Genomic DNA, 24353 nt, shown 5'->3' with positions numbered 1-24353 from the left:
CTATATTTTGATAATATTTTGGTATTTTTATAATATTCTTTCATCAATGTTTCATTATATGTTATAAATTCTGTCTAACATAAAAAGTTATATTAAATTTTCAATAAAGGATTATCTGAGAAACTAGAACTACATTCATTATTGGCATTTGCGGGGACTAATTCTCTGTTAACTGGTTAAGGGATATCTGGACATGAAAGGGCACTACCTTGTAAACCTGAGTCACCACCATGACTGAATGTTGAGAGGATTCTCAATAATCCCTCAGTAGACATCCAAATTTCTTATTTAAACACCATAATTAGGGGACAAAAGCTGTTCAAATTAAGGGCATAGCAAGTAAACGACTTGCTGTTTATTAGGCAGGAAGAAAAGGAAAGAAAGTAAATATCCATATGGCTCTGGTGTATGAGGACTTTTAATGTTTTCATTAAAAGTTCATTAAAAAACAATTGTTTCATGTATCTTTATGACCTGCAAAAATGAATGATGCATAGAACTGAATAACAGAGTAAAAGCTAGGTCATTATGCAACATAAGAAAACGAAATTTTCTAGATCAGTGCTTCCTAAATTCAAATGTCCATATGAATCATCTTGTTAAAATGAAGACTCTGATTAGTAGGTTTAGTCAAGCTCTCAAGGGATGCCAATGCTGCCCACCTTCAGATCACCTTTTTAGTAGTAAGACTGCTATATGCCCAGCACAGAGTAGTAATTAGTATTACCTGCAACAATTTCTCATTCATGGTTTTCATTTCTATATACTTGACTTGTTTTTCTGGAGGCATATTTTTGATAATGCCCTCTGCTGCTTGTTTTTCCTGTTCAGTTTCTTCTTCTACACTTCTAATTTGTTTTTCCTTCCTGAAATCAAAGGTATACAATATTCCTCTTACAATATTGAGGGGAAAAATCAATTAACTTTACTCAGTCTCAATTAAGTAGGATACGTAAAAGTTATTTAACCATAGTTTGTGATCTAAAAGTCCTTATAGATGTACACACAAATTTTATTTGACCTGTACAAAATTTGGCCCCATCAACACAGACTTATTGGGACTTCCCTGGTGGTGCAGGGGTTAAGAATCCGCCTGCCAATGCAGGGTACACGGGTTCAATCCCTGGTCCAGGAAGATCCCACATGCTGCAGAGCAACTAAGCCCGTGAGCCACAACTACTGAGCCTGCGCTCTAGAGCCCACGAGAAACAACTACTGAGCCCGTGTGCCACAAATACTGAAGTCCGCATGCCTAGAGTCCATGCTCCGCAACAAGAGAAGCCACCGCAATGAGAAGCCTGCTCACCGCAACAAAGAGGAGTCCCAGCTCACCGCAACCAGAGAAAGCCCGCGCGCAGCAACGAAGACCCAACGCAGCCAAAAACAAATAAATTTATAACAAAACAAAACACAGACTTATTTTACATCTTTCTCTTCTCAATCTCCAAATCCTTGTATTTCCTTATTCTCCACTTTACTTTCTTATAAAAAACCACAAAGATTATCACAGAAAATCCTTAAAGTCTTATACATATGAGAATGTATTTGCACTTTTTGTTATCATACCCTCAAGACAAACAAGAGAGTTAAATTTTAGAATAGTGGTTTTCAAGTATCTTTTAGCTATAGAATTCTTTGACCAAATGAAATCTCGCATGGAAGTTTACCACATAAATCATCTCAAGTAACACAGCTCTGACTGCACTAGGGAGTAGGAAGACCAACAGTGCAATTTGATTAAAAAATTCATAGCTTTAGATTAATATATTTTGCTTAAATTCCCTTTTATCTACTGCTTTAATTAAAACTGGTATTGATATTTCACAAATTATCAACTGTACTTTAGCACTGCAAAATAATAAGCTAATTTCCTTGAAAATATAACAGGAACATTATAAGTCTAATCATGTAAGTAGTAGTAATGAAATTAATTACAAACAATAACAATCTTTATCATATAATCACAAGAAATACCAGTGATGTGCCACTTATTACCTATGCAAGATCAATTATAAATAGGGTAAAGAAAAATTCTGAAAAAATAGAGGTAAGATGCTAGTTATCATGTAAATACTTCAAGATTTACATATAAAAAGCTTGCTTGAAGATAAATTCTCAGTCTCAATATCATAAATTTCTACTTTGAGTTTCAAAATATAATTATTCTATTCAATCTCTTTCAAATGTAGATATCGTTAACAGTTTTCATAATCACTAACTGAGCCTCATAGATCCACATATCTATCCTCCACACACTTTACACATTCATACCCTAGTACCAGAATAAGATAATCTAAACTCAGAAATTTTCCTACAGAGAGCATCTCATAATAACCAAATAAAAGATGAACATAATGAAACAGACAACCTGGAATTTCTATTTATTTTTGTCTCATTATTGAACAGGAAGTGATGTCTTCACTTTGAGCCTCAATTACTATAGCATAAAAAAATGTGTCTGCTGCTGCTACAATTTACACGGGTATATGCATGTGCTCATAGAAATTTCAAACAGAAAAGATCATCTATTCCAATCTCTTTGTTTCACAGATTAAGGATACTGAAGCCCAGAGAAGTTTGTTAGATCTAACTCATTCTGAACTCCATGATTATTTACTACCAACAATGAATCTTAACCATGTTTTTGCCTGATATATCTACTACAGTTAGATGGGAACTAATGTTGTAAAGTATTCCATTTTACAGAGGGGAAGTTACACAAGGAAGCACAAGGAAGGTAACTGATTTTTTTGAAGGTCACGTAATGGCCAAGGGTCGGGTCTTTTGATGCTTTGAGCAGTCTGCTCCTGTTATAACTTGGCAGTAAAACTACCAATGATGGTGTCATAAAAATGAGTAAACAACAAAGTTGAAACTCAGTGGAATACAAAACTTGGTGGAACCTTTTCAACTTGAATCTTTCAAAATACAAAGTACCTTTAGGATCAACACTTAAATCACTTTAGCAATGTATCTTTCAAATTATGCATTCTCAATATTATATACTTTAACTCACAAAGTAAATTTGTTAATATTTAAATTTTCTAAGATTAAGAATCACAAAGGTTAAGCAAGCCACCTTAGTTGTTACACTGAAAAAGTCAAAGATGACTTTAAGAAATTATTCTTCTAGTCAATCTTTTGCTAAGGAAGTCTAGTTTCTTTCTTTTTTGTTTTTTCCACCTGTTCACGGTACAAAGGTTAAAACAAAGTGAAATAAAATCATATGACATACTTTTTTTTTTTTAATGGTGTGGAAGAAAGAGAGTACATTCCTTACACACCAGTCTCGGAGACAAAAGAAAAAAGGAAAGGTAAGATCCTATATATTTATAGGTTCAGTGATTACTGATGAATTTTTTGAAATCATATTTAAACTTGTTAAGTCTATACAAAAATCTCTGTCTCTAATAAGTGATGAAAGAGAAGAAAATATGACTGTATTTTTCACAAGATCTACCTTAGAAATATAAACCTGGGACATGGCCAAAAAATCTTTCCCAAATAAATTGAAAACGTAATAAAAATTAATTATTTTTCTTTTGAAAAAAAAAGGTTTCATCTAACCAATCAAATTTATAAGATCTTTTTATTTTGAAATATGTTAATCACAGAGCATTTTGAAGTGATATTAACTTAAAAACAAATTTGTAAGATGAAAAAAGACTGACTACCAGGTGATAATTGTTGAAACTACGCAATGACTATCCTACTTAGAGGTTTTTTCTTGATAGTTTCCATTATAAAAGTTTTTAAGTTTGAAAAAAGAAGTTCTATAAAATTACAAGAGATAAGTTAATTGTGAATTATTAATACCTTACTCCAAATACATTGAATTCTGGTATAAATATCTAAAATATTTAATGACAAAACTGTATTACAGTATATACATTTTATTTAACAAAACCAAAATAATTGCAATATCTTTTTATTTCATGGTATATAATAGTCATATAAAGTACATGACCAAAAACTTCTCAGAAACTTGTACTTGAAACTGCACTAAGAAGAACATTGTTTCTTTTTTAATATCTACCATTTCCTTTTGTGAAAATCTTTTTTTCTGTAATATAGGTTATAGGCTATATAAAAGGGCACTTAATTTTGTAAGATAGTTTTTAAAAAAACTGATATTCCATTTATTCTCTATTTTTTAATCACTAAACTCAAGCCCACATATCATTTCAAAATAAATATCAAATCGAAAAAAAAATCCAAAGGGAGAAAAAGGCAATAATAGCTGTTTCCTTTTAAATCAACTTTTTAAATAGGGTAAACTGACTCAAGAACAATTTCTGCATAAACTATTGGCTAGTTATTCTGCCAATCTGATGTCTTCAAGATAGCCAATAAAGCTAGCAAATGTTGCTGTCTAAGGATTTGTCTATTTAGTGTTGTGATGGTCAACATCCACCTACCCCATCTTTCAATCTTTCCCCTCTCAAAACATGTACAAATATACGAAAAGCCCCATGGACCTTGTGGCTCAATCAATGCATTTCATAGCTTTAGACCTAATAATGGTTTAGATCTATTGACTGCTTTCTTGTACAGAATCTATCTTAAGCTCTAAGTATATATAGTTTCTAACTCTAAAATTTATCAAATAGAAGGAAAAAAAGATTCCTTTTCCAACCCTTACGATTTTATTCACTTTAGCATACTGGAGAAGACAATTATTAGTATAACACAGATGATAAAGATAATAAATACAAGACAATCCTCTGTCTCCATTTTCACAAGTCTCACAGTCCCACCTGACCTCCATTACCTTCTCCGGCTGCTTCTATTCCACATAAACTCTTTAGTTTAGTTAATTTTCTTTGTAGCCTATCTGCTTCCTTTATTCACCCTTATCCTATTTATTTCTTGGGGAAAAAAAAGAAGCTCTTTTTCCTTACCACTGCCCTACCCACATGGGCATCCTACAAAAACATCAGGAAGAATTTCACTACACCATTGAGAAATACTGAAACAAGCCACTGGAGAGGTTGCATACTTATTCCTAGAAATCACTAAATACGGGTAAACTACCTTTTATTTATGATTTAGGGATCTCCTTTTGTAGGCAGTGGTCTGGAATAAGTGATAGCTTGAATTCATTTCTGACTCTAAAAGGGATTCTATTATGATCTACGCTCAAATTGTAAAATCTAGGAGAACAGTGGCTTTTTCTTCAAACTTTGATTTAGCCATGTAAAGAAAGAAAGTGGAAAAGGAATAAACATAAACAGATCATCAGATGGAAGGCAATGAGGAAGTTAACTAGAATAGACCAGTACTCGCATAACAATAAATTCCTCATTGCTAATGCAGCAACAGACTTTAGTAACTTGAAATGAATCTTGCTCACCGAGTAGTTTCTTACCTCCTGCTCTCGTGGAATAAATTTTCCTAAAAAATCATAAGCAACTAATTGTAACAAGTGCAATAAGAAGGCTCAAAAGACTAAATTTTAACCACTAAGGATGATAGTAACAGGACATATTCATATCATTTCAAACAGATCATTTGTTTGCAGCAGTTTCTTATTTATTTCTTATTTATTTATTTATTTTTGATGTGGACCATTTTTTAAAATCTTTATTGAATTTGTTACAATATTGCTTCTGTTTTGGTATTTTGGCCGCAAGGCATGTGGAATCTTAGCACCCTGACCAGGGATTGAACCTGCACTCCCCTGCATTGGAAGGCCAAGTCTTAACCACAGGACCGCCAGGGAAGTCCCTATTTATTTATTTTTTAATAGATCTTTTTAAAATTAATTTTTATTGGAGAATAGTTGCTTTATGCAGCAGTTTCTAATGTTGACTTTAACAAAACAGAAATAAAAATATGAAATATCAAGGTCATGAATAAAATGACTAAATGGAAAGTACTTATAGTAAGAAGAATTACTGAAATAAATGGCAGTTTCCAGTTAAACATGGCATGTTGAATGTACCCACTAACTTTGACTCCTGTCCAAAACCCTACTAAAATGAAAATAAAAGGTAATTTGAAGTATATAAACTCATAAAGACAAAAAGAATGGAAGAGGAAACAACAGCAATAAAATCTAGAAACTAGAAAGCTAACAGTTAAGGGCAAACTGACTGGGAAAGCAAAATTCTCCCAAGCCAGCAGTGGGGAAAGCTGAGAAGCCACTTGATTTACACTGCAGAATCCCTAGACGGCCCAGAGATTGGCAGTACCAGATATTCTAGAAGTAGAAAAGGAGGGGCTGAAACATAGTTGAAAGTCTTTCTCCCTGACACTGCCCAGCCAGGTAAAGGTCCTCTCCTACCTAAGCAGAAAAATAAGGCTTCTGGTTTTTTGCTCTGGGGAAAATAAAACAAACAGAATCTGGGCACTAGGCACAAGTGACTGCAGGGACGTTATGCCAAAAGCAGGGAGAGTAAGTTAAAGTTTACATACTAATTACTGAGGTAAACTCAACTTTTCCACCACTGAGCTCTCAGAATGCTGGCTACTTGGCCTCACCTTTTCAGGCAGATTAAAAATGTCATTTTGGGGAATCCAAGCAGCCCAAGAGAAACAATCTAAAGATAATGACATTTAGGGATTCCCCCAAAAAACAGTCCATTAAGGTCACTCTACAGTAAGATCTAAAGTTAATAAGAACTGGGAATTCCCTGGTGGTCCAGTGGTTAGGACTCCACGCTTCCACTGCAGGGGGCACGGGTTCGATCCTTGGTCAGGGAACTAAGACCCCAAAGGCCATGCGGCATGGCCAAAAAATAATAGCGAAGTTAATAAGAACCACACAAACGCACAGTTTCCCATCAGCTTTTTTGTTTCCCACTCTTATATGTAAGTCCTAAACCAAATATTAACAGATACACAAAGTTCAAAAGAAAACCTCTAACATAAAGGATACTTATAAAAATAAACTGGAAAAACACAACTTGAGAGTACAAAGGCTATTCAAGGAAAAAGAAAACAAGAGATACAAGAAAAAAACAAGGAAAAATATATTCATACCACAGTATACTAAAAAAGTAATTTTCAGAATTAAGAAGATGACAGGAAAAAGAAAACTTTAACAGAAGAGTTTGATGATAAAGTTCCAGAAAGCAGAGCAAAAACACACAGAGATGAAATGTGGAAGAGTAAACATAAAAAATTAGAAAATCATACCAGGAGATCCAACACCTAATTAAGGGGGTTCTAGAAAGAGAAGTGAGGTTTGTTTTTTTTTTAATGAGGAAGAAAATTATCAATACCATCAATCAAATAATTCAGAAAATTTCCCATTGTTTCCAGATTGAAAGTGCCCACCAACTGCCCAGTTTCATGAATGAAAACAGACTCTCATAAAGGATCATGAAATTTCAGAATATCCATATTAAGGCTATATTGTACAACTCAGAGAATATAGCCAATGTTTTATAGTAACTATAAATGGAGTATAACCTTTAAAAATTGTGAATCACTATACTGTACACCTCTAACTATATAATATTGTAGAGCAAAGAAAAAGCTTTGGGGTTAAGAAACGGCAAGTTACATAAAAGGATAAAGAATTAGAACGGCATAGCATCACAGTTCTCAACAGTAATACAGTCATGGTTGGTTGAATCCACAGATGTAAAACCCGTGGATATGAAGGGTCCACTGTATTCATTATATTGCACCATTTTATGTAAGGGACTTGAACATCTACAGATTTGGTATCTGTAGGGACTCCTGAAACCAATCCCCTGCTGATACTGAGGGACGACTATACTAGAAACCCAAAGACAATGGGGCAATGCCATCAACCTTTTGAGGGAAAATTATTTCCTACTTAGAGTTCTATTTCTAGCCAAAATATCTTTCACGGTCTAAAAAAAATTCTCTTCTATGGACCTTCTCAGGAAGCTCCTGCAGGAAGCTCCATGGAAAAAAGGCAGTAATCCAAGACAGGGCATTCTAGAAAACAGGAATCCAGTAACAAGGGCAAAAGGGAGTCTTTACAATGAGGGTGGAAGCAGAGTGGAAGTCAACGGCTGTGTAGAGGGCCTAGTGATCAGCTCATCTAGATCAGAGCATGGCAGCAGGCTCTGGGAGAGACTTCTTCAAGCAAATGAAACAAATTAAACTATCTAATATACATAAACTATTGAGAGATTTGCTAGGGAGAGTTTGGGTATAAATTAGTGAGAAAAAAAAACAAACCCTAAGCACATGAAAAGAAAACCAGGACAATTAATTAGAGGAAAAACAGTGTGCAGGAACAGAATAATAATCCTGTTAACAGGGCTCAGTCATTGACAGCTTTATACATTCCTGATAGATAAACACTGAGTACTCATCTAACCAAAATTACAAGTGACTATGCTCGGAGAGTAAAGAGACAGTAAGTATATATTTGATGCATTGAAGATGAAGGTAGGGAGTGTTTGAAAGAAAGCTGAGGACTCTCATCTCCCAAAGTGTTAAGTCAAAGGATAGTATCAATAGATAATGCCTAAAATTGAAAAATCAAGAAGTAGCAATATAAGCATATACTTAAACGTGTATATATACATAAATATATATCCTTCTGGACTTGCTTTTGTGCACATATATTAAAATTTTAAAATGTACAACCACTTCAATTGTTTTAAAGTTCCTTTCACTAGATCTAGGAACTAAAAAGACACCCTGAAAATTACTGTCTTTCATTCTCCCCAGGAGCTTTCCAGTTTTTTAAGATTAGAGTGCAGGGAGGGTGAAGGGATATTTACTTCTTTCATATTTTATATATTTTAAGAAAAAATAGATTTAAAAGGAGAAAAATGGAAATCAAAATGTCCTAAAAAATCTCTAATGTTCTAGTCTCCTAATGAGATATAAATACTCTCTTTTCTGTCAGGCTTGCAATATGAAAATCACAAGCATCACAATCTTGTTTTGGCCACTCTCCATGCTATTGTTATCAGACGAAAGCCAGACGTCTAAAACCGTAAGTTTTTACAATCAAGCTAGTGAAAATATTTTCAAAGGTACACTTTGTGTAGATTTAGTAAAATATTGAAGGCAATAAAAGAAAGAATAAAAAAAGCAAGCTATCAAAACAAACTCTTTAGTTAGCTGTGTATATTCAAAACATGTGATCTCTGAGCCAGATTCTAATTTGACAAAAGCGGTCTTCATTTTTTAAAAAACTGAGTTCTTTAAAAGCTGACAAAAGGAGAAATACGTAAAATTTCACTACAAAACCGGAGATTAGTTAAGACATAAAAAACACACTTTAAAATGTAGGAAACTTTTTAAAAAACCACGTATTTATGAGGGAAATTGCTGTTGTTACATTATTATTATTATTGGGGGACATTTCAACTACAAAAACAGTCAAAACAAGAACTATTTCTTTGGATTTATATCCACATAAGGAAAGCACTTCTTCCTGTTGCCTGACTCTTTAAATTCAACACATGGCTCAATTTCTGTTACAAGATATTTTCTTTTAAAACACCAAATTTTGAGCTGTTAACCCTATAGAGATATATATTGAATATTGTTTCTTAATTATTTAATAGTCCTAGATGTAGTGCTGGTAGCTCTGATTTTTAAAAATTACATTTTTACATTATTTTCTCTTTATAAATGTCAATCTTGCACACTGAAATACTAAATAAGTTAACAGAATTATTATTTACCATTTATTTCCACATATATAAATGGTAATATACCAATATTTTCTTTCTGTAATGATTATTTAATAACAGTTGGAAGATACTTGTATGACAAACTACAATCTCCTTCCTCAATTATATATATCAGAATTCCTTAATCTTCAACATTCCATCCCAATAAAAAAAAAAGTATTTGCTTTACCTTTTTCATATTTTAACATAAAAAGATTAGATAGTAGGGCTTCCCTGGTGGCGCAGTGGTTGGGAGTCCGCCTGCTGATGCGGGGGCCGCGGGTTCGTGCCCCGGTCCGGGAGGATCCCGCGTGCCGCGGAGCGGCTGCACCCGTGGGCCATGGCCGCTGGGCCTGCGCGTCGGGAGCCTGTGCTCTGCGACGGGAGAGGCCGCGACAGTGAGAGGCCCACGTGCCGCAAAAAAAAAAAAAAAAAAAAAAAGATTAGATAGTAGATTTTTTTCTAAAAGTATTTCCTTCTAATGTCTAATTGCCTGCATATGAAAATTTGGGAAATTCTGCTAGCATTTTTCCTTATTAATGCATTTCTAATTTTCTTTTTAGGAAGTCAAATGTAATTTCACTGCAAAGAATTATGCTTTGATTCCAGCAAATATCAATAAAAATGTTACTATACTTGACCTCAGTTATAACCAAATTACTCTGAATGTTACAGATACAAGAGTTCTACAGACATATTTTTTACTCACCGAGCTCTATTTGATTGAGAACAATGTCATTATCCTACATAATAATAGTTTTGGTAACCTCTCCAATCTAGAAATTTTAAATATCTGTAGAAACTCCATCCACATAATTCAACAGGGTGCCTTTACAGGCTTAGATAAACTAAAACAGTTATATCTCTGCCAAAACAAAATAGTTCAACTGAATCATGATATATTTGTGCCTCTAAAAAGCCTGATACTATTGAATCTGCAAGGCAATTTGATAAGCTATCTTGATGTACCACAACTGTTTCATCTGGAATTCATAATTTTATACGGAAATCCGTGGAACTGCTCTTGTAGTCTACTGAATTTGCAAAACTGGTTGAACACATCGAATGTGACACTAGGTAAGCAATCATAATTTAAATTAGTCAAAACCAAAATGTGATTGATTTTGGATTGTTCTACCCCAGAAAAGTCTCTTGTTTCATGTCTAAAAGAAAAGGAAACTTCCTGTTTAAGGGAAACAAGAAGAAACACTGAAAAGAAATTGCTGAGTACAAGCTCTCCCTCTGCCTCTCCAGAAAAAAAGAAAAAGAAGAAAAGAAACTTAAATGTTCTATATATATGAGATGAAACTGTCACTTTGTATACTAAGTTTGCAGTTTCGATATATAAGACTAATTTTTAAAAGCACTTCCTTTTCTTAGGATAGCTTGTCAGAGAGTAGGTGAAAACAGGTGACCCACTTTCTAAACTACATGCCATGTTCCAGATGTTCACCATAATCTAAATCATAACATTTTTACATTACTAACACAGACAAACTAAACAATAAACAGATACTGCACTTAAGCTACATTTATAACATAAACAGAAATGGGCATTTCGCTTGTTGTGTTGCTAGGCAAATACAACAGTTTCTTTTTTATAATACCTTTAATGATGACAGATAAATATGTCAAAAAATTCTAGATAAAAAATTATAAAATGTTAACCATAATAATTTATTAACCATAATAATATTATTTTCCATAATAAATCTTATTCTTTCTAATTTACTAGAAAATGAGAACATCACCATGTGCAGCTATCCGGATACACTGAAGTGCTACAATATCAAAACAGTACCTTACAAGGCTGAATGCTACTCAAAATTTCCTTCATCTATAACTGAAGATCTTTACATTCATTTTGAGTCCATTAGCAATTCAACATTTAATAGTTTTTTGAACAACTTAACAAGAAATTCAGGTAATGTACTGGTTTTGAATAATAATATTGCTGAGGATAGCATACCAAATAAATCGAGATAGTTTTCATTATTTTTTTGTATTTTAAATTTCTAGAAACTATGTAAAAGAACAATTCCTCCACCCAAGAAAAGACTGACAAAACACTGGGTTTCTAAAGTAGGCTCTGCTAGCTATCAGTCAAATGCCGTTATGCAAATTATTGATATTTAACTTCTCTGAGTCTTGGTATTAACTAGTTAAGTCACAATTCTTAACAGGTATAAATCAATAATGTTCCTAGGTGAACGGATAAACAATACCTGCAAAGACAGGTAGATATTTTGAAAAAAGGTATTCTTTCACCACACTATGAAATATCTTTATTTTTGGCAGTTTTAGTAACTTTTGCTTAAAGAAGATTATGTACATTTATTTCTAATACCAATATTGGGGAGTTATTAGGACATGTAATTATGATTATTTTATTTTTGTCAATTTAACAAAACTACCCCCACCCTCTCTTTCTCGGTATTCCATTTAAGAACGTGAATCTCAAGGAAAAAGCTGGACTTTTCTTGTCAGTGTGGTAGTCACTGTACTGATGACTTCACTCCTCATTTCAATTGCTATCAAATGTCCAGTATGGTATAATTTTCTGCTTAGTTACAAGCATCATCGCCTGGAAGAGCATGAAGCAGAAACCTATGAAGATAGTTTTACCAGAAACCCAAGTCCTCCTCCACAGATACCAGACACAAGCTCCGAAGAAACTATAGTAATATTTGAACAACTACGTCAATTTGTGGTAGATGATGATGGGTTTATTGAAGACAAATACATAGATACTCATGAATTACATGAAGAAAATTAATTTCTTTCAATGTTTGATTCTTTAAAAAATGTTAACAGCTCACTCACAGTTTAGACGTGGAGATTTTGATACATGACATACTGAACTATAGCTAGTAGACCATCATATTAATTGCAACACACATATATATCATAAAATTATGCTCTTCTCATTGGCATTGTGCAAGTAGGTCCAAATACAGTAACTGCCACTCCTTGTTAGCTAACAGTTAAAATACTAGCATTACTATTCTCAGCAGTATTCAGGGGACCATACATAACAGTAGGAAAAGGCCTAAAGTAAATTATTCATTAATTAAAATGAACAGATTTTCATATTAGTCAGATATGTGATGTAATACATATTAAAGTTTTACTGATTGGAATCAGTAAAGAAATAAAGATTATGGAATTTTATCACAAGTCAAAGTGAAGAACAGAGATAGTTTAAACTGACAACACGCTAAGGTTGATTTTATGCCCATAGAATGAATTCATGGAACTGGAAAATGCTTTTTAAATTTTTTTAATTTTTTTAAATTTCTGAAAATTTAGTAGCGACTTAAAGCACAGGTTCAATGTCCAGGCACAATCTCTTGATTTTTGTTACAAAGAAAGACTGTCATCAAAATGTATGACTGTCACAATTGAATAATATGGTGGCTTCCAAAGTGGGAATCATCTATGAATCTTGTTTTTTAAAATACCTATTTCTGCCTCTCTTTAGATTTTTATTCAAATGATTCTGTGCTGTGGCTGAGGAATCTTCAGTTGGTCCGTGGTCAGTTCTTTGCCATGCTGTAGATAGAGCAATGTTTCCCAAATTGTCTTCTAGAACATTAATTTCCAGAGAGACATTCAGAAGTATTTACAGGGTGGGGGATTAAAAGGTACATGGACAAACTACTATAGAATTACTAGGAAATACTGGGTTTAAACAAAGTCAAACAAGTTTCTTTACTATAGGACCTACCCAAGGCTTTACTAAACTGCTCTCTGCTCTTCAAGAGCGAAATATTAAGAATTTGCCAAACTTCCTTGACAACAAAATCTTTTCTTTGATGTATGGCTGCTAATACCTCATAGGACAACAATGGTCCAAAGAATACTGGCCTTGAGACTATTATAGGAAGAGTCTAAAGTGAATTATTTGCCAATTCCTTATAATCCATTGGCTACAATCATAATTTTAACAACTTAATGCAAATAGTGGCATTAAAAACTGTAACAAAATCTATCATTTTTACCTTCCATATGTGAGGAAATTTAGTATACAGTATTCATATCTTTTAGAGAAAGGAATATCTCTAAAACACTGAAATATATTTATGGATTAAATAATATGGGGTTTTAAATTTTCTTCATCATTATACAGGGAAGGCAACAGTGTCTAGTGGTCTGGATGGAGCAGGGTTGGATAAAAGCTGATGGAGATGGGTGTATAGGAATATAATACACTATTTAATTTTTGGGTATGTTGAAATTTCTCTATAACATAAAGTTTTTAACACATGTACATACCTGATAATTTCTTAGAAAAAAGAGACTAAAAATAATGTAGATGTACATTATATCCTAAAAATAGTCATTTTTAAGGTTATATCAATAGTAAATTCAGTTCAAATGTCTACTGAGGAAAATAAAAACTGTTTTGGATGATATACCCTGTGAAATAAAAGAACTGACTCATTTGTAATGCGTATTTGTATTTATAGGAACATGTTTTCAATAAAATATACAAATGTTTTAAGTGTAATATTTCCTAACAGATAATGTAAATTATACGTTATGGTTTTAAATCTCAATTATAAGAGCGAGATAACTTTAAAAATAAAAGTCATCTTTTTCTAAATAATCTATCATTTTACCAAAATATCATTTCTTAATTTGAGGCAAATATTCATATTTGAGAAATGTAGTAAAATGAAATATAATTATGAATGAGCAAAAACTACCTTTCATCTCTTACATTCAAAAGCCTCTTATAATTAAATATTGGGTATTCAATAGATATCTGACTAAACAAAGAAAAATAAATGGGTTTAAAATTATAATTTCATATATTTTTAACGGATAAATGATTTTAGCTAACACCAAACTAGAAAACTGTAGACATTAGAATTGGAAGAGAATCATTAGTTCAAGCAGGCACATGAAACTGAATTAAAGCCACAGGTGTCATAGTAACATATTGAAGCTATATACTATAACCAATTTATTAAAAATAGGTGTTCCATAATAAACTAGATGGTCTCATACCACAGTAAATGGTGGTACTAAAAGAGAAGAGAATAAAAACAAGATTTTTATACCTGCTTTCTCAAGGTATGACATTTCCTGCTCCCTTTGAATGTACAGAGTCAAGATAAAGTCTCGTGTTATTAAGATGTTGGCTATCTGATTAACACATGAAATAAATCTATCCTGTGATATATAAAAATAAACTTTATAAAAATAACTTGTTATTAATTTAAATTTCCTGTTAAAGGGTCAGTAGAACCTATTTCACTCAGCCTTAGTTACAAACTACAGATATTAAGTTTTGAAACTGCTGACATTTTCAGGACAAAGTACCTTATTTTAAGAACATTTTCCTTAATCAAATGAACCAAGTAGACATAAAAACCTATGAAATTCTTAAATTTATAATCTGGGAGTTATCTTTTTGGATAAAATATCTATAAAACATTTACATATAATATTTATAAATCTGACCTGGGTATCATATAACTTTTCAGATAAATGATGAAATAAATGAGGACCTAAATGTTCTAAACTATATAAGGTCCTCAACAGGGTATAGCTTATTATTTCTTATTCTTTAGGTACCTAGGAAAGTATTTTATATGTAGTAAATGATAAATATTTGCTAAATGGTCTAAAACCAGAACAACAACAAAAGGAAGTTTTCAAGTAAGTGCTTGGTCACCATGAATATGGAATTTTCTTTGTAAAAGGGAAGAGACTTCCAGTATATTTGTAATTTTTAAGATAGCACTTTAGGGACTTCCCTGGTGGTCCAGTGGTTAAGACTCCGCGCTACCAATGTAGGGGGCCTGAGTTCAATCCCTGGTCAGGGAACTAGATCCCAGATGCCGCAACTAATACCCAGTGTAGCCAAAAAAAAAAAAAAGATAGCACTTTACAGTAGCATCAAATGATAGATGGAGAAAATGAGATTCCTTTGTTTTTCATCAATAGAAAATTACATTTATCTTTCAAATAGTTCATCCTTATATTTAAAATCCTATTCTTCATCAAATATTTACTGTACATGCAGAGGTAATATGACAGTATGTTTGATGTTACATAATTTTGGTTAATTATTATCCTTGCTCTCAAGGAAATCGATATTGATAAGTTTATGGAACAAAATGTGTGCAGTATTAGTATGTACAAAATAGCTCATCTTCTGTTTGCACTGCTTTAGACAGTAATTAAGATCAAAAAGTCGATAAAGAATAATTATGTTAACTAATGCTGTTGTCTGAATATTTGTGTCCCTCCAAAATTCATATGTTGAAATCTTAACCACCAAAGGTAATGGTATTAGCAGGCTGGGGCCTTTGGGAGGTGATTAGGTCATAAGGGTGGAGTCCTCCTGAATGGGATTAGGGCCCTTATAAAAGAGATCCCACAGGGCTTCCCTGGGCGCAGTGGTTGAGAGTCCACCTGCCGATGCAGGGGACATGGGTTCGTGCCCCGGTCTGGGAAGATCCCACATGCCGCGGAGCGACTGGGCCCGTGAACCATGGCCGCTGAGCCTGTGCGTCTGGAGCCTGTGCTCCGCAACGGGAGAGGCCACAACCGTGAGAGGCCCGTACTGAAAAAAAAAAAAAAGAGATCCCACAAACCTCCATAGCCCCTTCCACCATGTGATGATACCTTGATAAGGTGCTAGGTATGAACCAGTAAGAGGGCCTTCACCAGAATAGGACTATACTGGTGCCTTGATCTTGGACTTCCCAGCCTCCAGAACTGTGAGCAATAAATTCCTGTTGTTTATAAGTAACCAAGTCTATGGTATTTTATTATAGCGGCCCAAATGGGCTAAGATAACTACACTACATCCATTTATTATCTTTGTAGTCATTACTGTCACTGCCACATTTACCTTATAACGAAACTCAAAGTTACTTGGTATTTGGTCTTTAACCAGGTTATATATAAAGATGCACAAATAATCTACATCTATGATTAGATTACTAATATAACAACTAATTATCAATTAATAATTAAATAATGAAATAACATAAATAGCCCACTGAATAATAATGTGCATTTCATTAGACTGGGGCTTAAATCTCATAATTTGAATTAGTTAAAAAGCTCAGGTTAGGGACTTCCCTGGTGGTCCGGTGGTAAAGAATCCATCTTATAATGCAGGGCGGGAAGGTTAGATCCCTGGTCAGGGAACTAATATCCCACATGCCACGGGGCAACTAAGCCTGCGTGCCACAACTACTGAGCTCACGTGCCTCAACTAAAGCCCACGTGCCATAAACTAGAGAGCCCACGTGCTCTGGAACCTGCATGCCACAACTAGAGAGAAGCCTGTGCACCACAATGAAGAGCCTGCATGCCGCAATGAAAGATCCTGCATGCCTCAACAAAGATCCCGTGTGCCGCAACTAAGACCCGACGCATTAAGCTGGGACGAAGTGAGAGAGCGGCATGGACGTATATACACTAACAAATGTAAAATAGATAGCTAGTGGGAAGCAGCCACATAGCACAGGGAGATCAGCTCGGTGCTTTGTGACCACCTAGAGGTGGGATAGGGAGTGTGGGAGGGAGACGCAAGAGGGAGGAGATATCGGGATATATGTATATGTATAGCTGATTCACTTTGTTATAAAGCAGAAACTAACACACCATCGTAAAGCAATTATACTCCAATAAAGATGTTAAAAAAAAAAGACCCGACGCAACCAAAAATAAATAAATAATAAACAAATCTTTTAAAAAAAAGAGTTGAAGTTAAAATTGCAAATGGTAGAGATGAAAATGTTCTTATCCATCATAGATTTTAAACTCCAAGACGTAGAAATTTTATTTCTCTGAATGAAGATAAGATACATAAACAATACAATTTGTATTGCAAATATTCAACTTTTTAAAATAAAAAATACATCAGGGAAAGCCAATTAACAAAATTGTAAAGAAATAAATGGCTCAGAAGTTAAACTACCTTATACAAGTCACTTATAAATCTGTTTGATTTCTAAACAGAGTGTACTCACGCTTGTCTTTCAGTAAATATAATATCCATACTTTGTGTTTCTCGATCATTTTGAGCTTTAAGCTGAATAAAGAGTTAACACAAAAGTTATTGATAAAAATTACCATTAGGCCAAACTATCTCTTTAAAGGTTGTTCTGATTATGAACCAATTAGAGATTATTATAATAATCATAATGCCACAGGCAAAGTTTTAAAAAATACAGTATGCTTCATTTAACAAACCACTACAAACACCAAATACAAATAAATGGTCTTTTTCACAGGCACTGTAATCTCACACCAAAAATATTCACTGTTTACTGATCTGTCAAGTAATCTAATGTAAACTTCATTAATGTAAACAGAATTTCAAGATTTTTTTAAGTATTCAGTAGTTGATTAGTAATATGTTAAATTTACACCCAATGCAAGTTGCATTCTTCAATCATTTAGGATTTTACCTGAGTACTCCTAGTTGACTCTACCTGTGCATATTCAGCCTAGAATTTGGACCCATCCCAAAAAACTAAGAAAACACAAAGATTTTACTTTTTTACATTTGGCATTAAAAATACAGTTTTTAAATTGGGAATTCTCCTGTGTTTTAAAGCTAAGAATAATTTCACTACATTATCATTGCTTTTATTAATAGAATCCCAATTTAGAAAAGTCATTTTATAAATCCTATGCTTTTATAAAATAGTCTTTGATTGTATAAATAAATTATAAACTATGCTATAAGTTGTATGTTATTTTTTTCCAAATATTTATAATCAATTAAGCTAGCAATTATCATTTTACTGTTTTCTATCAAATAATCCAAGACCACTGAACATAAATTCTCATTTACTAATCAAAAGTAGTATTATGTCTAGCATCATATGGTAACTATTCATTTTCTCCCTTTCTAATAAAACTCTTCATTGAGTACTCAGCTCCATTTGCACAAATGTTAAACCAGAAGTATTGCAAACTAATTTATATACAATTAGTATATATATATACTAATTTATATAGAAACTAATTTATATACATAATATATATTAGGTATATTATATACATAATATATATTAGGTATATTATATACATAATATATATTATGTATATTATATACCTAATATATATGTAGACGGGACTCCCTAACTAATGCTTAGTGAGAGACCAGTTTAAACACAGCCTTGCAGAAAGACACTGAAGCATCCACTTGGGAGAGCCAACCAACAGGAAGAAATTTTAAAAGAGCAACTAAAGGAACTCAACTATAACAGTAGTATTTAGGATCAGAGTAATACCTATCTCCAAGGTACATAAGGTTTTATCAAATTATTTCTACATATAAATGCTTTGTTTTAGAGGCAATGTAGATCTATTGCTTATACTTATAAATTTTCTTACCATGTTGTAATCATTCATTACTTCTTCCATTTCAGTATTGGTATTAAGTTTATCTACCAACTAAAAAGAAAAGTACAAAAAAACCATATTATATTAGTCTTCATAAATTTTCTCTGTAATCCATAATATAGGTATTCAATCTTACAACTAATGAGTAGTCATTTAAGTATTAATACTTCCAAGTACTTTACATTCTAAGACAAAAACAAATACTGAGCTATCTAAGTAAGCATATACTATGAATTACGGCAATCAATAAACTACGTCTTTAGGGTGGAAAAGTAGGCAGTAATGAACTACTCTTCCTGCCGATCGTACCTCAAACAGCTTTGTCTGCTCTGAAAAGATGTCTGAGCTTATAAAGAAGGATGTTGAGAAGACAAAATCTGGGGGAAGATCTCTCACTCTCTCTCTTTTTTTTTTTTTTTCAGGGGGGAGGAGTGTTAACGGATTTACAAATTTACACCAGTGTAAATGTAAAATGATTTTCTTGGTCTTCTAAAAATTAAAAAAAAAATTTTAAAAAAAACAGGGCAAGGCACAAACAGAACACTAGTTAGCGTACTTCAAAGAGTTAGGCAATGACAGGAATAGCAAACATATTTATCTATTTACCTTGTACCAAACCCTGTTCTGAACTTATTAGATGTATTATTTCACTTAATTTTCACAATTACCCTATGAAGTAGATATTTTGTCCACATTTTGCAGATACAGAAATTTAGCAAGTTGTAGAGCCAGAATCTGAACAGGAGGCTACTAAAAGCAAACTATTTGGATGTAATTGATTTTAAAAGACTAAGCTTTCCTAATATAATATAAATTACTATATATCACGTTTTCACTTGTGGTATGAATAATAAGTGCTAATGAGCTCTAATATTTATTGAGACCTTACTATATGTTAGATATCTGGCTAACTAACTGCTTTCTCTGTATCAGAGAAAAACCTACAAACAGCATATTTTACATGTTATTAATATTTTTATATTAAGTAACTTACCTAATGCATTCTAGTACAACTAAAAATCCCTTTCATCTAATGTTTTTTTATATTTTATAAAAAACTATTTTTCGGGCTTCCCTGGTGGTGCAGTGGTTGAGAGTCCGCCTGCCGATGCGGGGGACGCGGGTTAGTGCCCCGGTCTGGGAAGATCCCACATGCCGCGGAGCGGCTGGGCCCATGAGCCATGGCCGCTGAGCCTGCGCATCCGGAGCCTGTGCTCTGCAACGGGAGAGGCCACAACAGTGAGAGGCCCGTGTACCGCAAAAACAAAAACAAACAAACAAAAAAACTGTTTTTCTCATATTTAGAACAGAACATCATTTACAGAATATTATGGATTATAAAGTCCAACAAATGTGAAAATTACAATATACTATAATCAGAGAAATTTTGTTTATGAGTACAATGTAACAATATCAAGTAGGTATATCATAATTTACCTAACCATTATGGTGGCATGTTTCTCATTTTGCGTAACACTATTTTTTTTTTTTTTTTTTTTTGTGGTACATGGGCCTCTCACTGTTGTGGCCTCTCCCATTGCGGAGCACAGGCTCCAGACGCGCAGGCTCAGCAGCCACGGCTCACGGGCCTAGCCGCTCCGCGGCATGCGGGATCTTCCCGGAACAGGTCACGAACCCGTGTCCCCTGCATCGGCAGGCAGACTCTCAACCACTGCACCACCAGGGAAGCCCTGTAATGCTATTTTTTAGTTGCAGAAGTGAGATAAAAGTTTTCAATAAGTCCAGAGACCACTGCTGCCTAAAGTACCTACAGAGTAGGAAGGAAGAAAATTTTGCCACTAGAAATTTTCATGGGGCCAAGATTACCCCAAAGATTGAGGCAGTAATCAACACTGCCAACGGGATCATTTCTTTTGTAAATCCACATTAGGAATCATCTTCTGGAAGTCTACATTAGGAAGCAAAACTATGTTTATGTTAGATACTCTATTTTGACAGAAGGCAAACACTGTATTTTGAATGAAACATACTGATGAAGGTAATTTGTGGACTAAGTAATTAAATTTTTAAAATTTCATGATGACAACACTCCATAGAAAGACAAAAACATTTTTAAAGTAATGACATGGCTAGTACCCAATAAATTTTATCTACTTTAAAAATTATTATTTTAACATTGTTAGGGAAAAAATGTGTGCATGTTTCTGTATTTTTAAGTATTGATAAATTCTTTTTTTTTTTTTTTAAAGGCTTGAAGAATACTTATCAATCTGTTAAGCCAAATTATTTCTGGGGAGGGAAAGGAGGGAGAAAGCAAAGCGAAACTTTAATATCTACACTTTCTATGGTTTCAATCTTTCTCACTACGCATGTATTCATGTATTATTTGGTATTTAAAATAACATTTTTTAAACTGGTAAAAAACAATGAAAATATTCAAAAGAGATTCAGAAAAGAACAAATACCATGTTGTAGTCTGCTAGTTGTCCTTGAAACTCTTTGATTTCAACAGCTAAAGTCTCAGCTCTGGAAACATAAAATAAAAACATTCATAAATACAGAAATAGGCAGATGAACATTATGAATATTATGTATAACTACAAATTCAGTATTAAACTCCTGATACATACTACATTAAATGTTACTCATAATAAAAACATATCTTGCATACTTTAACTGCAAAATTACTCACCTCTTTTCATATGACAAATATACTGAATTCTCTTGATTGTACATTTCTATTTCTTTCTGAAGTTTATTGATTTCTGTTGTAAGTTCACTTATTTTACTTCTAAGTGAAAAGAAATTAAAAAGTCAGTAATACTTCCAATCCAGAAAACAGTCTCTCTAGTTAAACAAAACAAACTTTTCATAAATGTGTAACAATAATATAAATGGTTTTGTGAAATTTCACTAAAAAAAGAAAAACAATTTAAGTGGCTTATTTGATTAAGGAGGTATATCCCAACTGATAAACTGATACAGGTTCTCTATTTATTAAAAAAGATGAAACAGTACTGGTATGGAAACCTGGGCAAACTGGTACAATCTAAGACAGAAGTAGATACCTAATTGTCACCCTTACAGCTCTTGCTACCCTCTAGGACAGGGTTTCTCAAGAGCAGCACTGTTGACATTTTAGGTCTTTGAATAATATTTTGGTAGGGGGGTGGTATTCTGTGCACTGTAGGATGTTTAACAGCATCTCTGGTCTGGATGCCAGTGGCACACCCCCCAAACCTAATTATGACAACTAAAAATGTGTCTAAAAATTGCCAAATGTTCCTTGGGGGGCAAAATCACTGCCAACTGAGAACCACTGCTCTACAGTCAACTACACAAATAGGTAAAACTATTTTTTAATACAGAAGCACAAATCCTGGAGAAGAGAGGCAATGCAATGATGAGAAACAGCTCTATCACCTTCCCTTCTTTTGATTAAAAAGTGGCTGGATATCAAAAGATGCTATTCAACTGATGGCCTCACTATCTTTCTTACTGATGTCAACTTTGAGGACAGATGGAGAAAACCTACCCCTCTCCTATTGCCTTCTGGAGTTTGAGAATCAAAAGGATTCAGGTAATTGAACAACAAAAGAATTAAGAAGGACTAAGAAAGAAAACAGAGCTTTCAGGACACGATACAAGGATGCATTAAATGGAATGCAAGTCAGAGAGAAAGAAGATATAGAGGATGAGCCAACAAGAAAACAAAGTGTAATGGAAAAATGGAGATAAGAAAGTAGGACACCTGAGCAGAGAAAAAGGTAGGTATAGAAAGAGAAAAGAGTTAATTTAGAGCTGCATACTTAGAGATATATAACAAAGCTTATGAATTAATTAAAATTAGGCCACATTTATAGCAACTGACCAAATACATACCTACTTAAAACTCTGTACTAAATATATTAAATAAGCATATATATTTTATCATTAATACATATATATTAATACATATATGCTTATTATAAATAAGCATATATATTTTACCATTAATACAGATATCATTAATACATAATAATATATTATTCATATATGTATGAATAATATATTTCAGAATAACTAGTGAAAGAAGCATAAAAGATTATTATTATTAAATGAAAAACAGTGAACTTGAAATATATAGTTCACATACATTCAAATACATAAAATTTAAAACCTCAGCCTAACTGTATCACCACATTTTGTGATGACATCTATTTACAGCCAAATTAACCAAAAATGATGTTAGAATACAAAATTCTTAGGAATTAACAGACACCTAATTATCTTTTTTTTCATCTTTATTGGAGTATAATTGCTTTACAACCTAATTATCTTAATAAGTACCGTAGTTAAAACTTCATGATCATGCATAGAAAAAAAGTATTTAACATACCGAAGAAGCCCAAGATAATAAGATTTGTCTAAAATTTGCCTCTGGGGACCTAAAAAACATTTTTTTAAGTATTAGTGTTCAGTTTGAAAATGCCACCAAAATAGCAAATCCAAAGCACAACCAGAATTACACTCAACAGCTCTCTAATAATACTGACAAATGCCCCAATAAATCTGAAAATAAGGAAGAAGCACTGAAATAGAAAAGAGAACTAATATCTTAGCATCATGACATAATGGAAGCTTGAATTAAGACCACAAAGAGTGTCAGGACAATGGACTCAAAAAAACAAAAACAAAAACAAAAACAGTGGATTCTACAGGTCAGGTTGGCTGAATGGAAACTGGGTCTAAGGGGGTCTAGAACAGGGCTAACCAAAAGAACTTTCTGCAACAATGGAAATATTCTATGGCAGCACTGTCCAATAAAGTAGCTGCATGGGAATACTGACCACTTGAAATATGGCTGGTGCTACTGGGAAGTGTATTTTTATTTTACCTAATTTTAATTAATTTAAATTTAAATAGCCACATATACCTATTGGCTATCATAATGGACAGTGCAGATTTAGACTACAAATTTCTCAATGTAGGCAAGATATTATGATTTTACATAATTTTTTTCAGAGACTTTTTAGAAAGAAACATAATCTTACATTTCAGTAGGACTAAAAAAGTATTCCTAGGTTAAATGTCCCAAACCTTGAGAGAGGTAAAGTGCCCTGCAAGGCATGAGAGAAACGGCTAGGGAGTACTGACTGAGGTCTATACTGAGAAGAGGGAGAGAATGTCTCACTAGAATGGGAAATGAGAAACTGGAACAGGTAAGAGCAAAAGTCACAGCAGACAGTGGTGCATGATGGTAACAATCAGAACTCTTTCGCACAAGGCTTTGAAGTAGAAAATTACTATCTTAAATGATACTGGTTCTGTTTTAAAGGAGAAATTAATACAATAATAAAATTTGATGAATTCTCTATAGAATTGTAGTATGTTTCTACCCTTGTTTTTAAATAATAT

General features: G+C 33.3%; 2 protein-coding genes across 7 annotated transcripts in view; one reads left to right on the top strand and one right to left on the bottom strand.

Annotated features, from left to right (window-relative positions):
• Positions 1–24353, bottom strand: part of IFT74 (intraflagellar transport 74) — a 78137-nt gene that overhangs the window by 43974 nt on the left and 9810 nt on the right. For 5 of the 6 annotated variants that reach the window (XM_060153516.1, XM_060153520.1, XM_060153519.1 and 2 more), the window contains 6 exons: positions 23335–23383; positions 21649–21747; positions 21422–21482; positions 18987–19046; positions 17612–17673; positions 728–866 (listed from right to left, as the gene is read on the bottom strand). In XM_060153516.1, coding sequence (XP_060009499.1) covers positions 728–866; positions 17612–17673; positions 18987–19046; positions 21422–21482; positions 21649–21747; positions 23335–23383 — 470 coding nt within the window. The remainder of the gene's footprint in view (positions 1–727; positions 867–17611; positions 17674–18986; positions 19047–21421; positions 21483–21648; positions 21748–23334; positions 23384–24353) is intronic. The other variant, XM_060153522.1, reaches the window with a different exon arrangement.
• On the top strand, positions 8849–12390 carry LRRC19 (leucine rich repeat containing 19). Its single transcript, XM_060153515.1, has 4 exons — positions 8849–8929; positions 10178–10691; positions 11350–11538; positions 12062–12390. The coding sequence occupies exons 1-4, from the start codon at positions 8849–8851 to the stop codon at positions 12388–12390; spliced, it is 1113 nt and encodes a 370-aa protein (XP_060009498.1).

The sequence above is a fragment of the Lagenorhynchus albirostris genome, chromosome 7 (assembly GCF_949774975.1).
Source record: "Lagenorhynchus albirostris chromosome 7, mLagAlb1.1, whole genome shotgun sequence".
Taxonomy (NCBI): domain Eukaryota; kingdom Metazoa; phylum Chordata; class Mammalia; order Artiodactyla; family Delphinidae; genus Lagenorhynchus; species Lagenorhynchus albirostris.
The sequence above is the reverse complement of the archived record's forward strand: the minus strand, read 5'-3'. Positions and strand labels throughout refer to the sequence as shown.

Excerpts from the sequence above, each read along its gene's own strand:
- LRRC19 (XM_060153515.1), top strand. The coding sequence starts at position 8,849 with ATGAAAATCACAAGCATCACAATCTTGTTTTGGCCACTCTCCATGCTA. Across the intron at positions 8,930-10,177 it reads AAAGCCAGACGTCTAAAACC|GAAGTCAAATGTAATTTCAC; the intron begins GTAAGTTTTTAC and ends TTTTCTTTTTAG. Across the intron at positions 10,692-11,349 it reads CACATCGAATGTGACACTAG|AAAATGAGAACATCACCATG; the intron begins GTAAGCAATCAT and ends CTAATTTACTAG.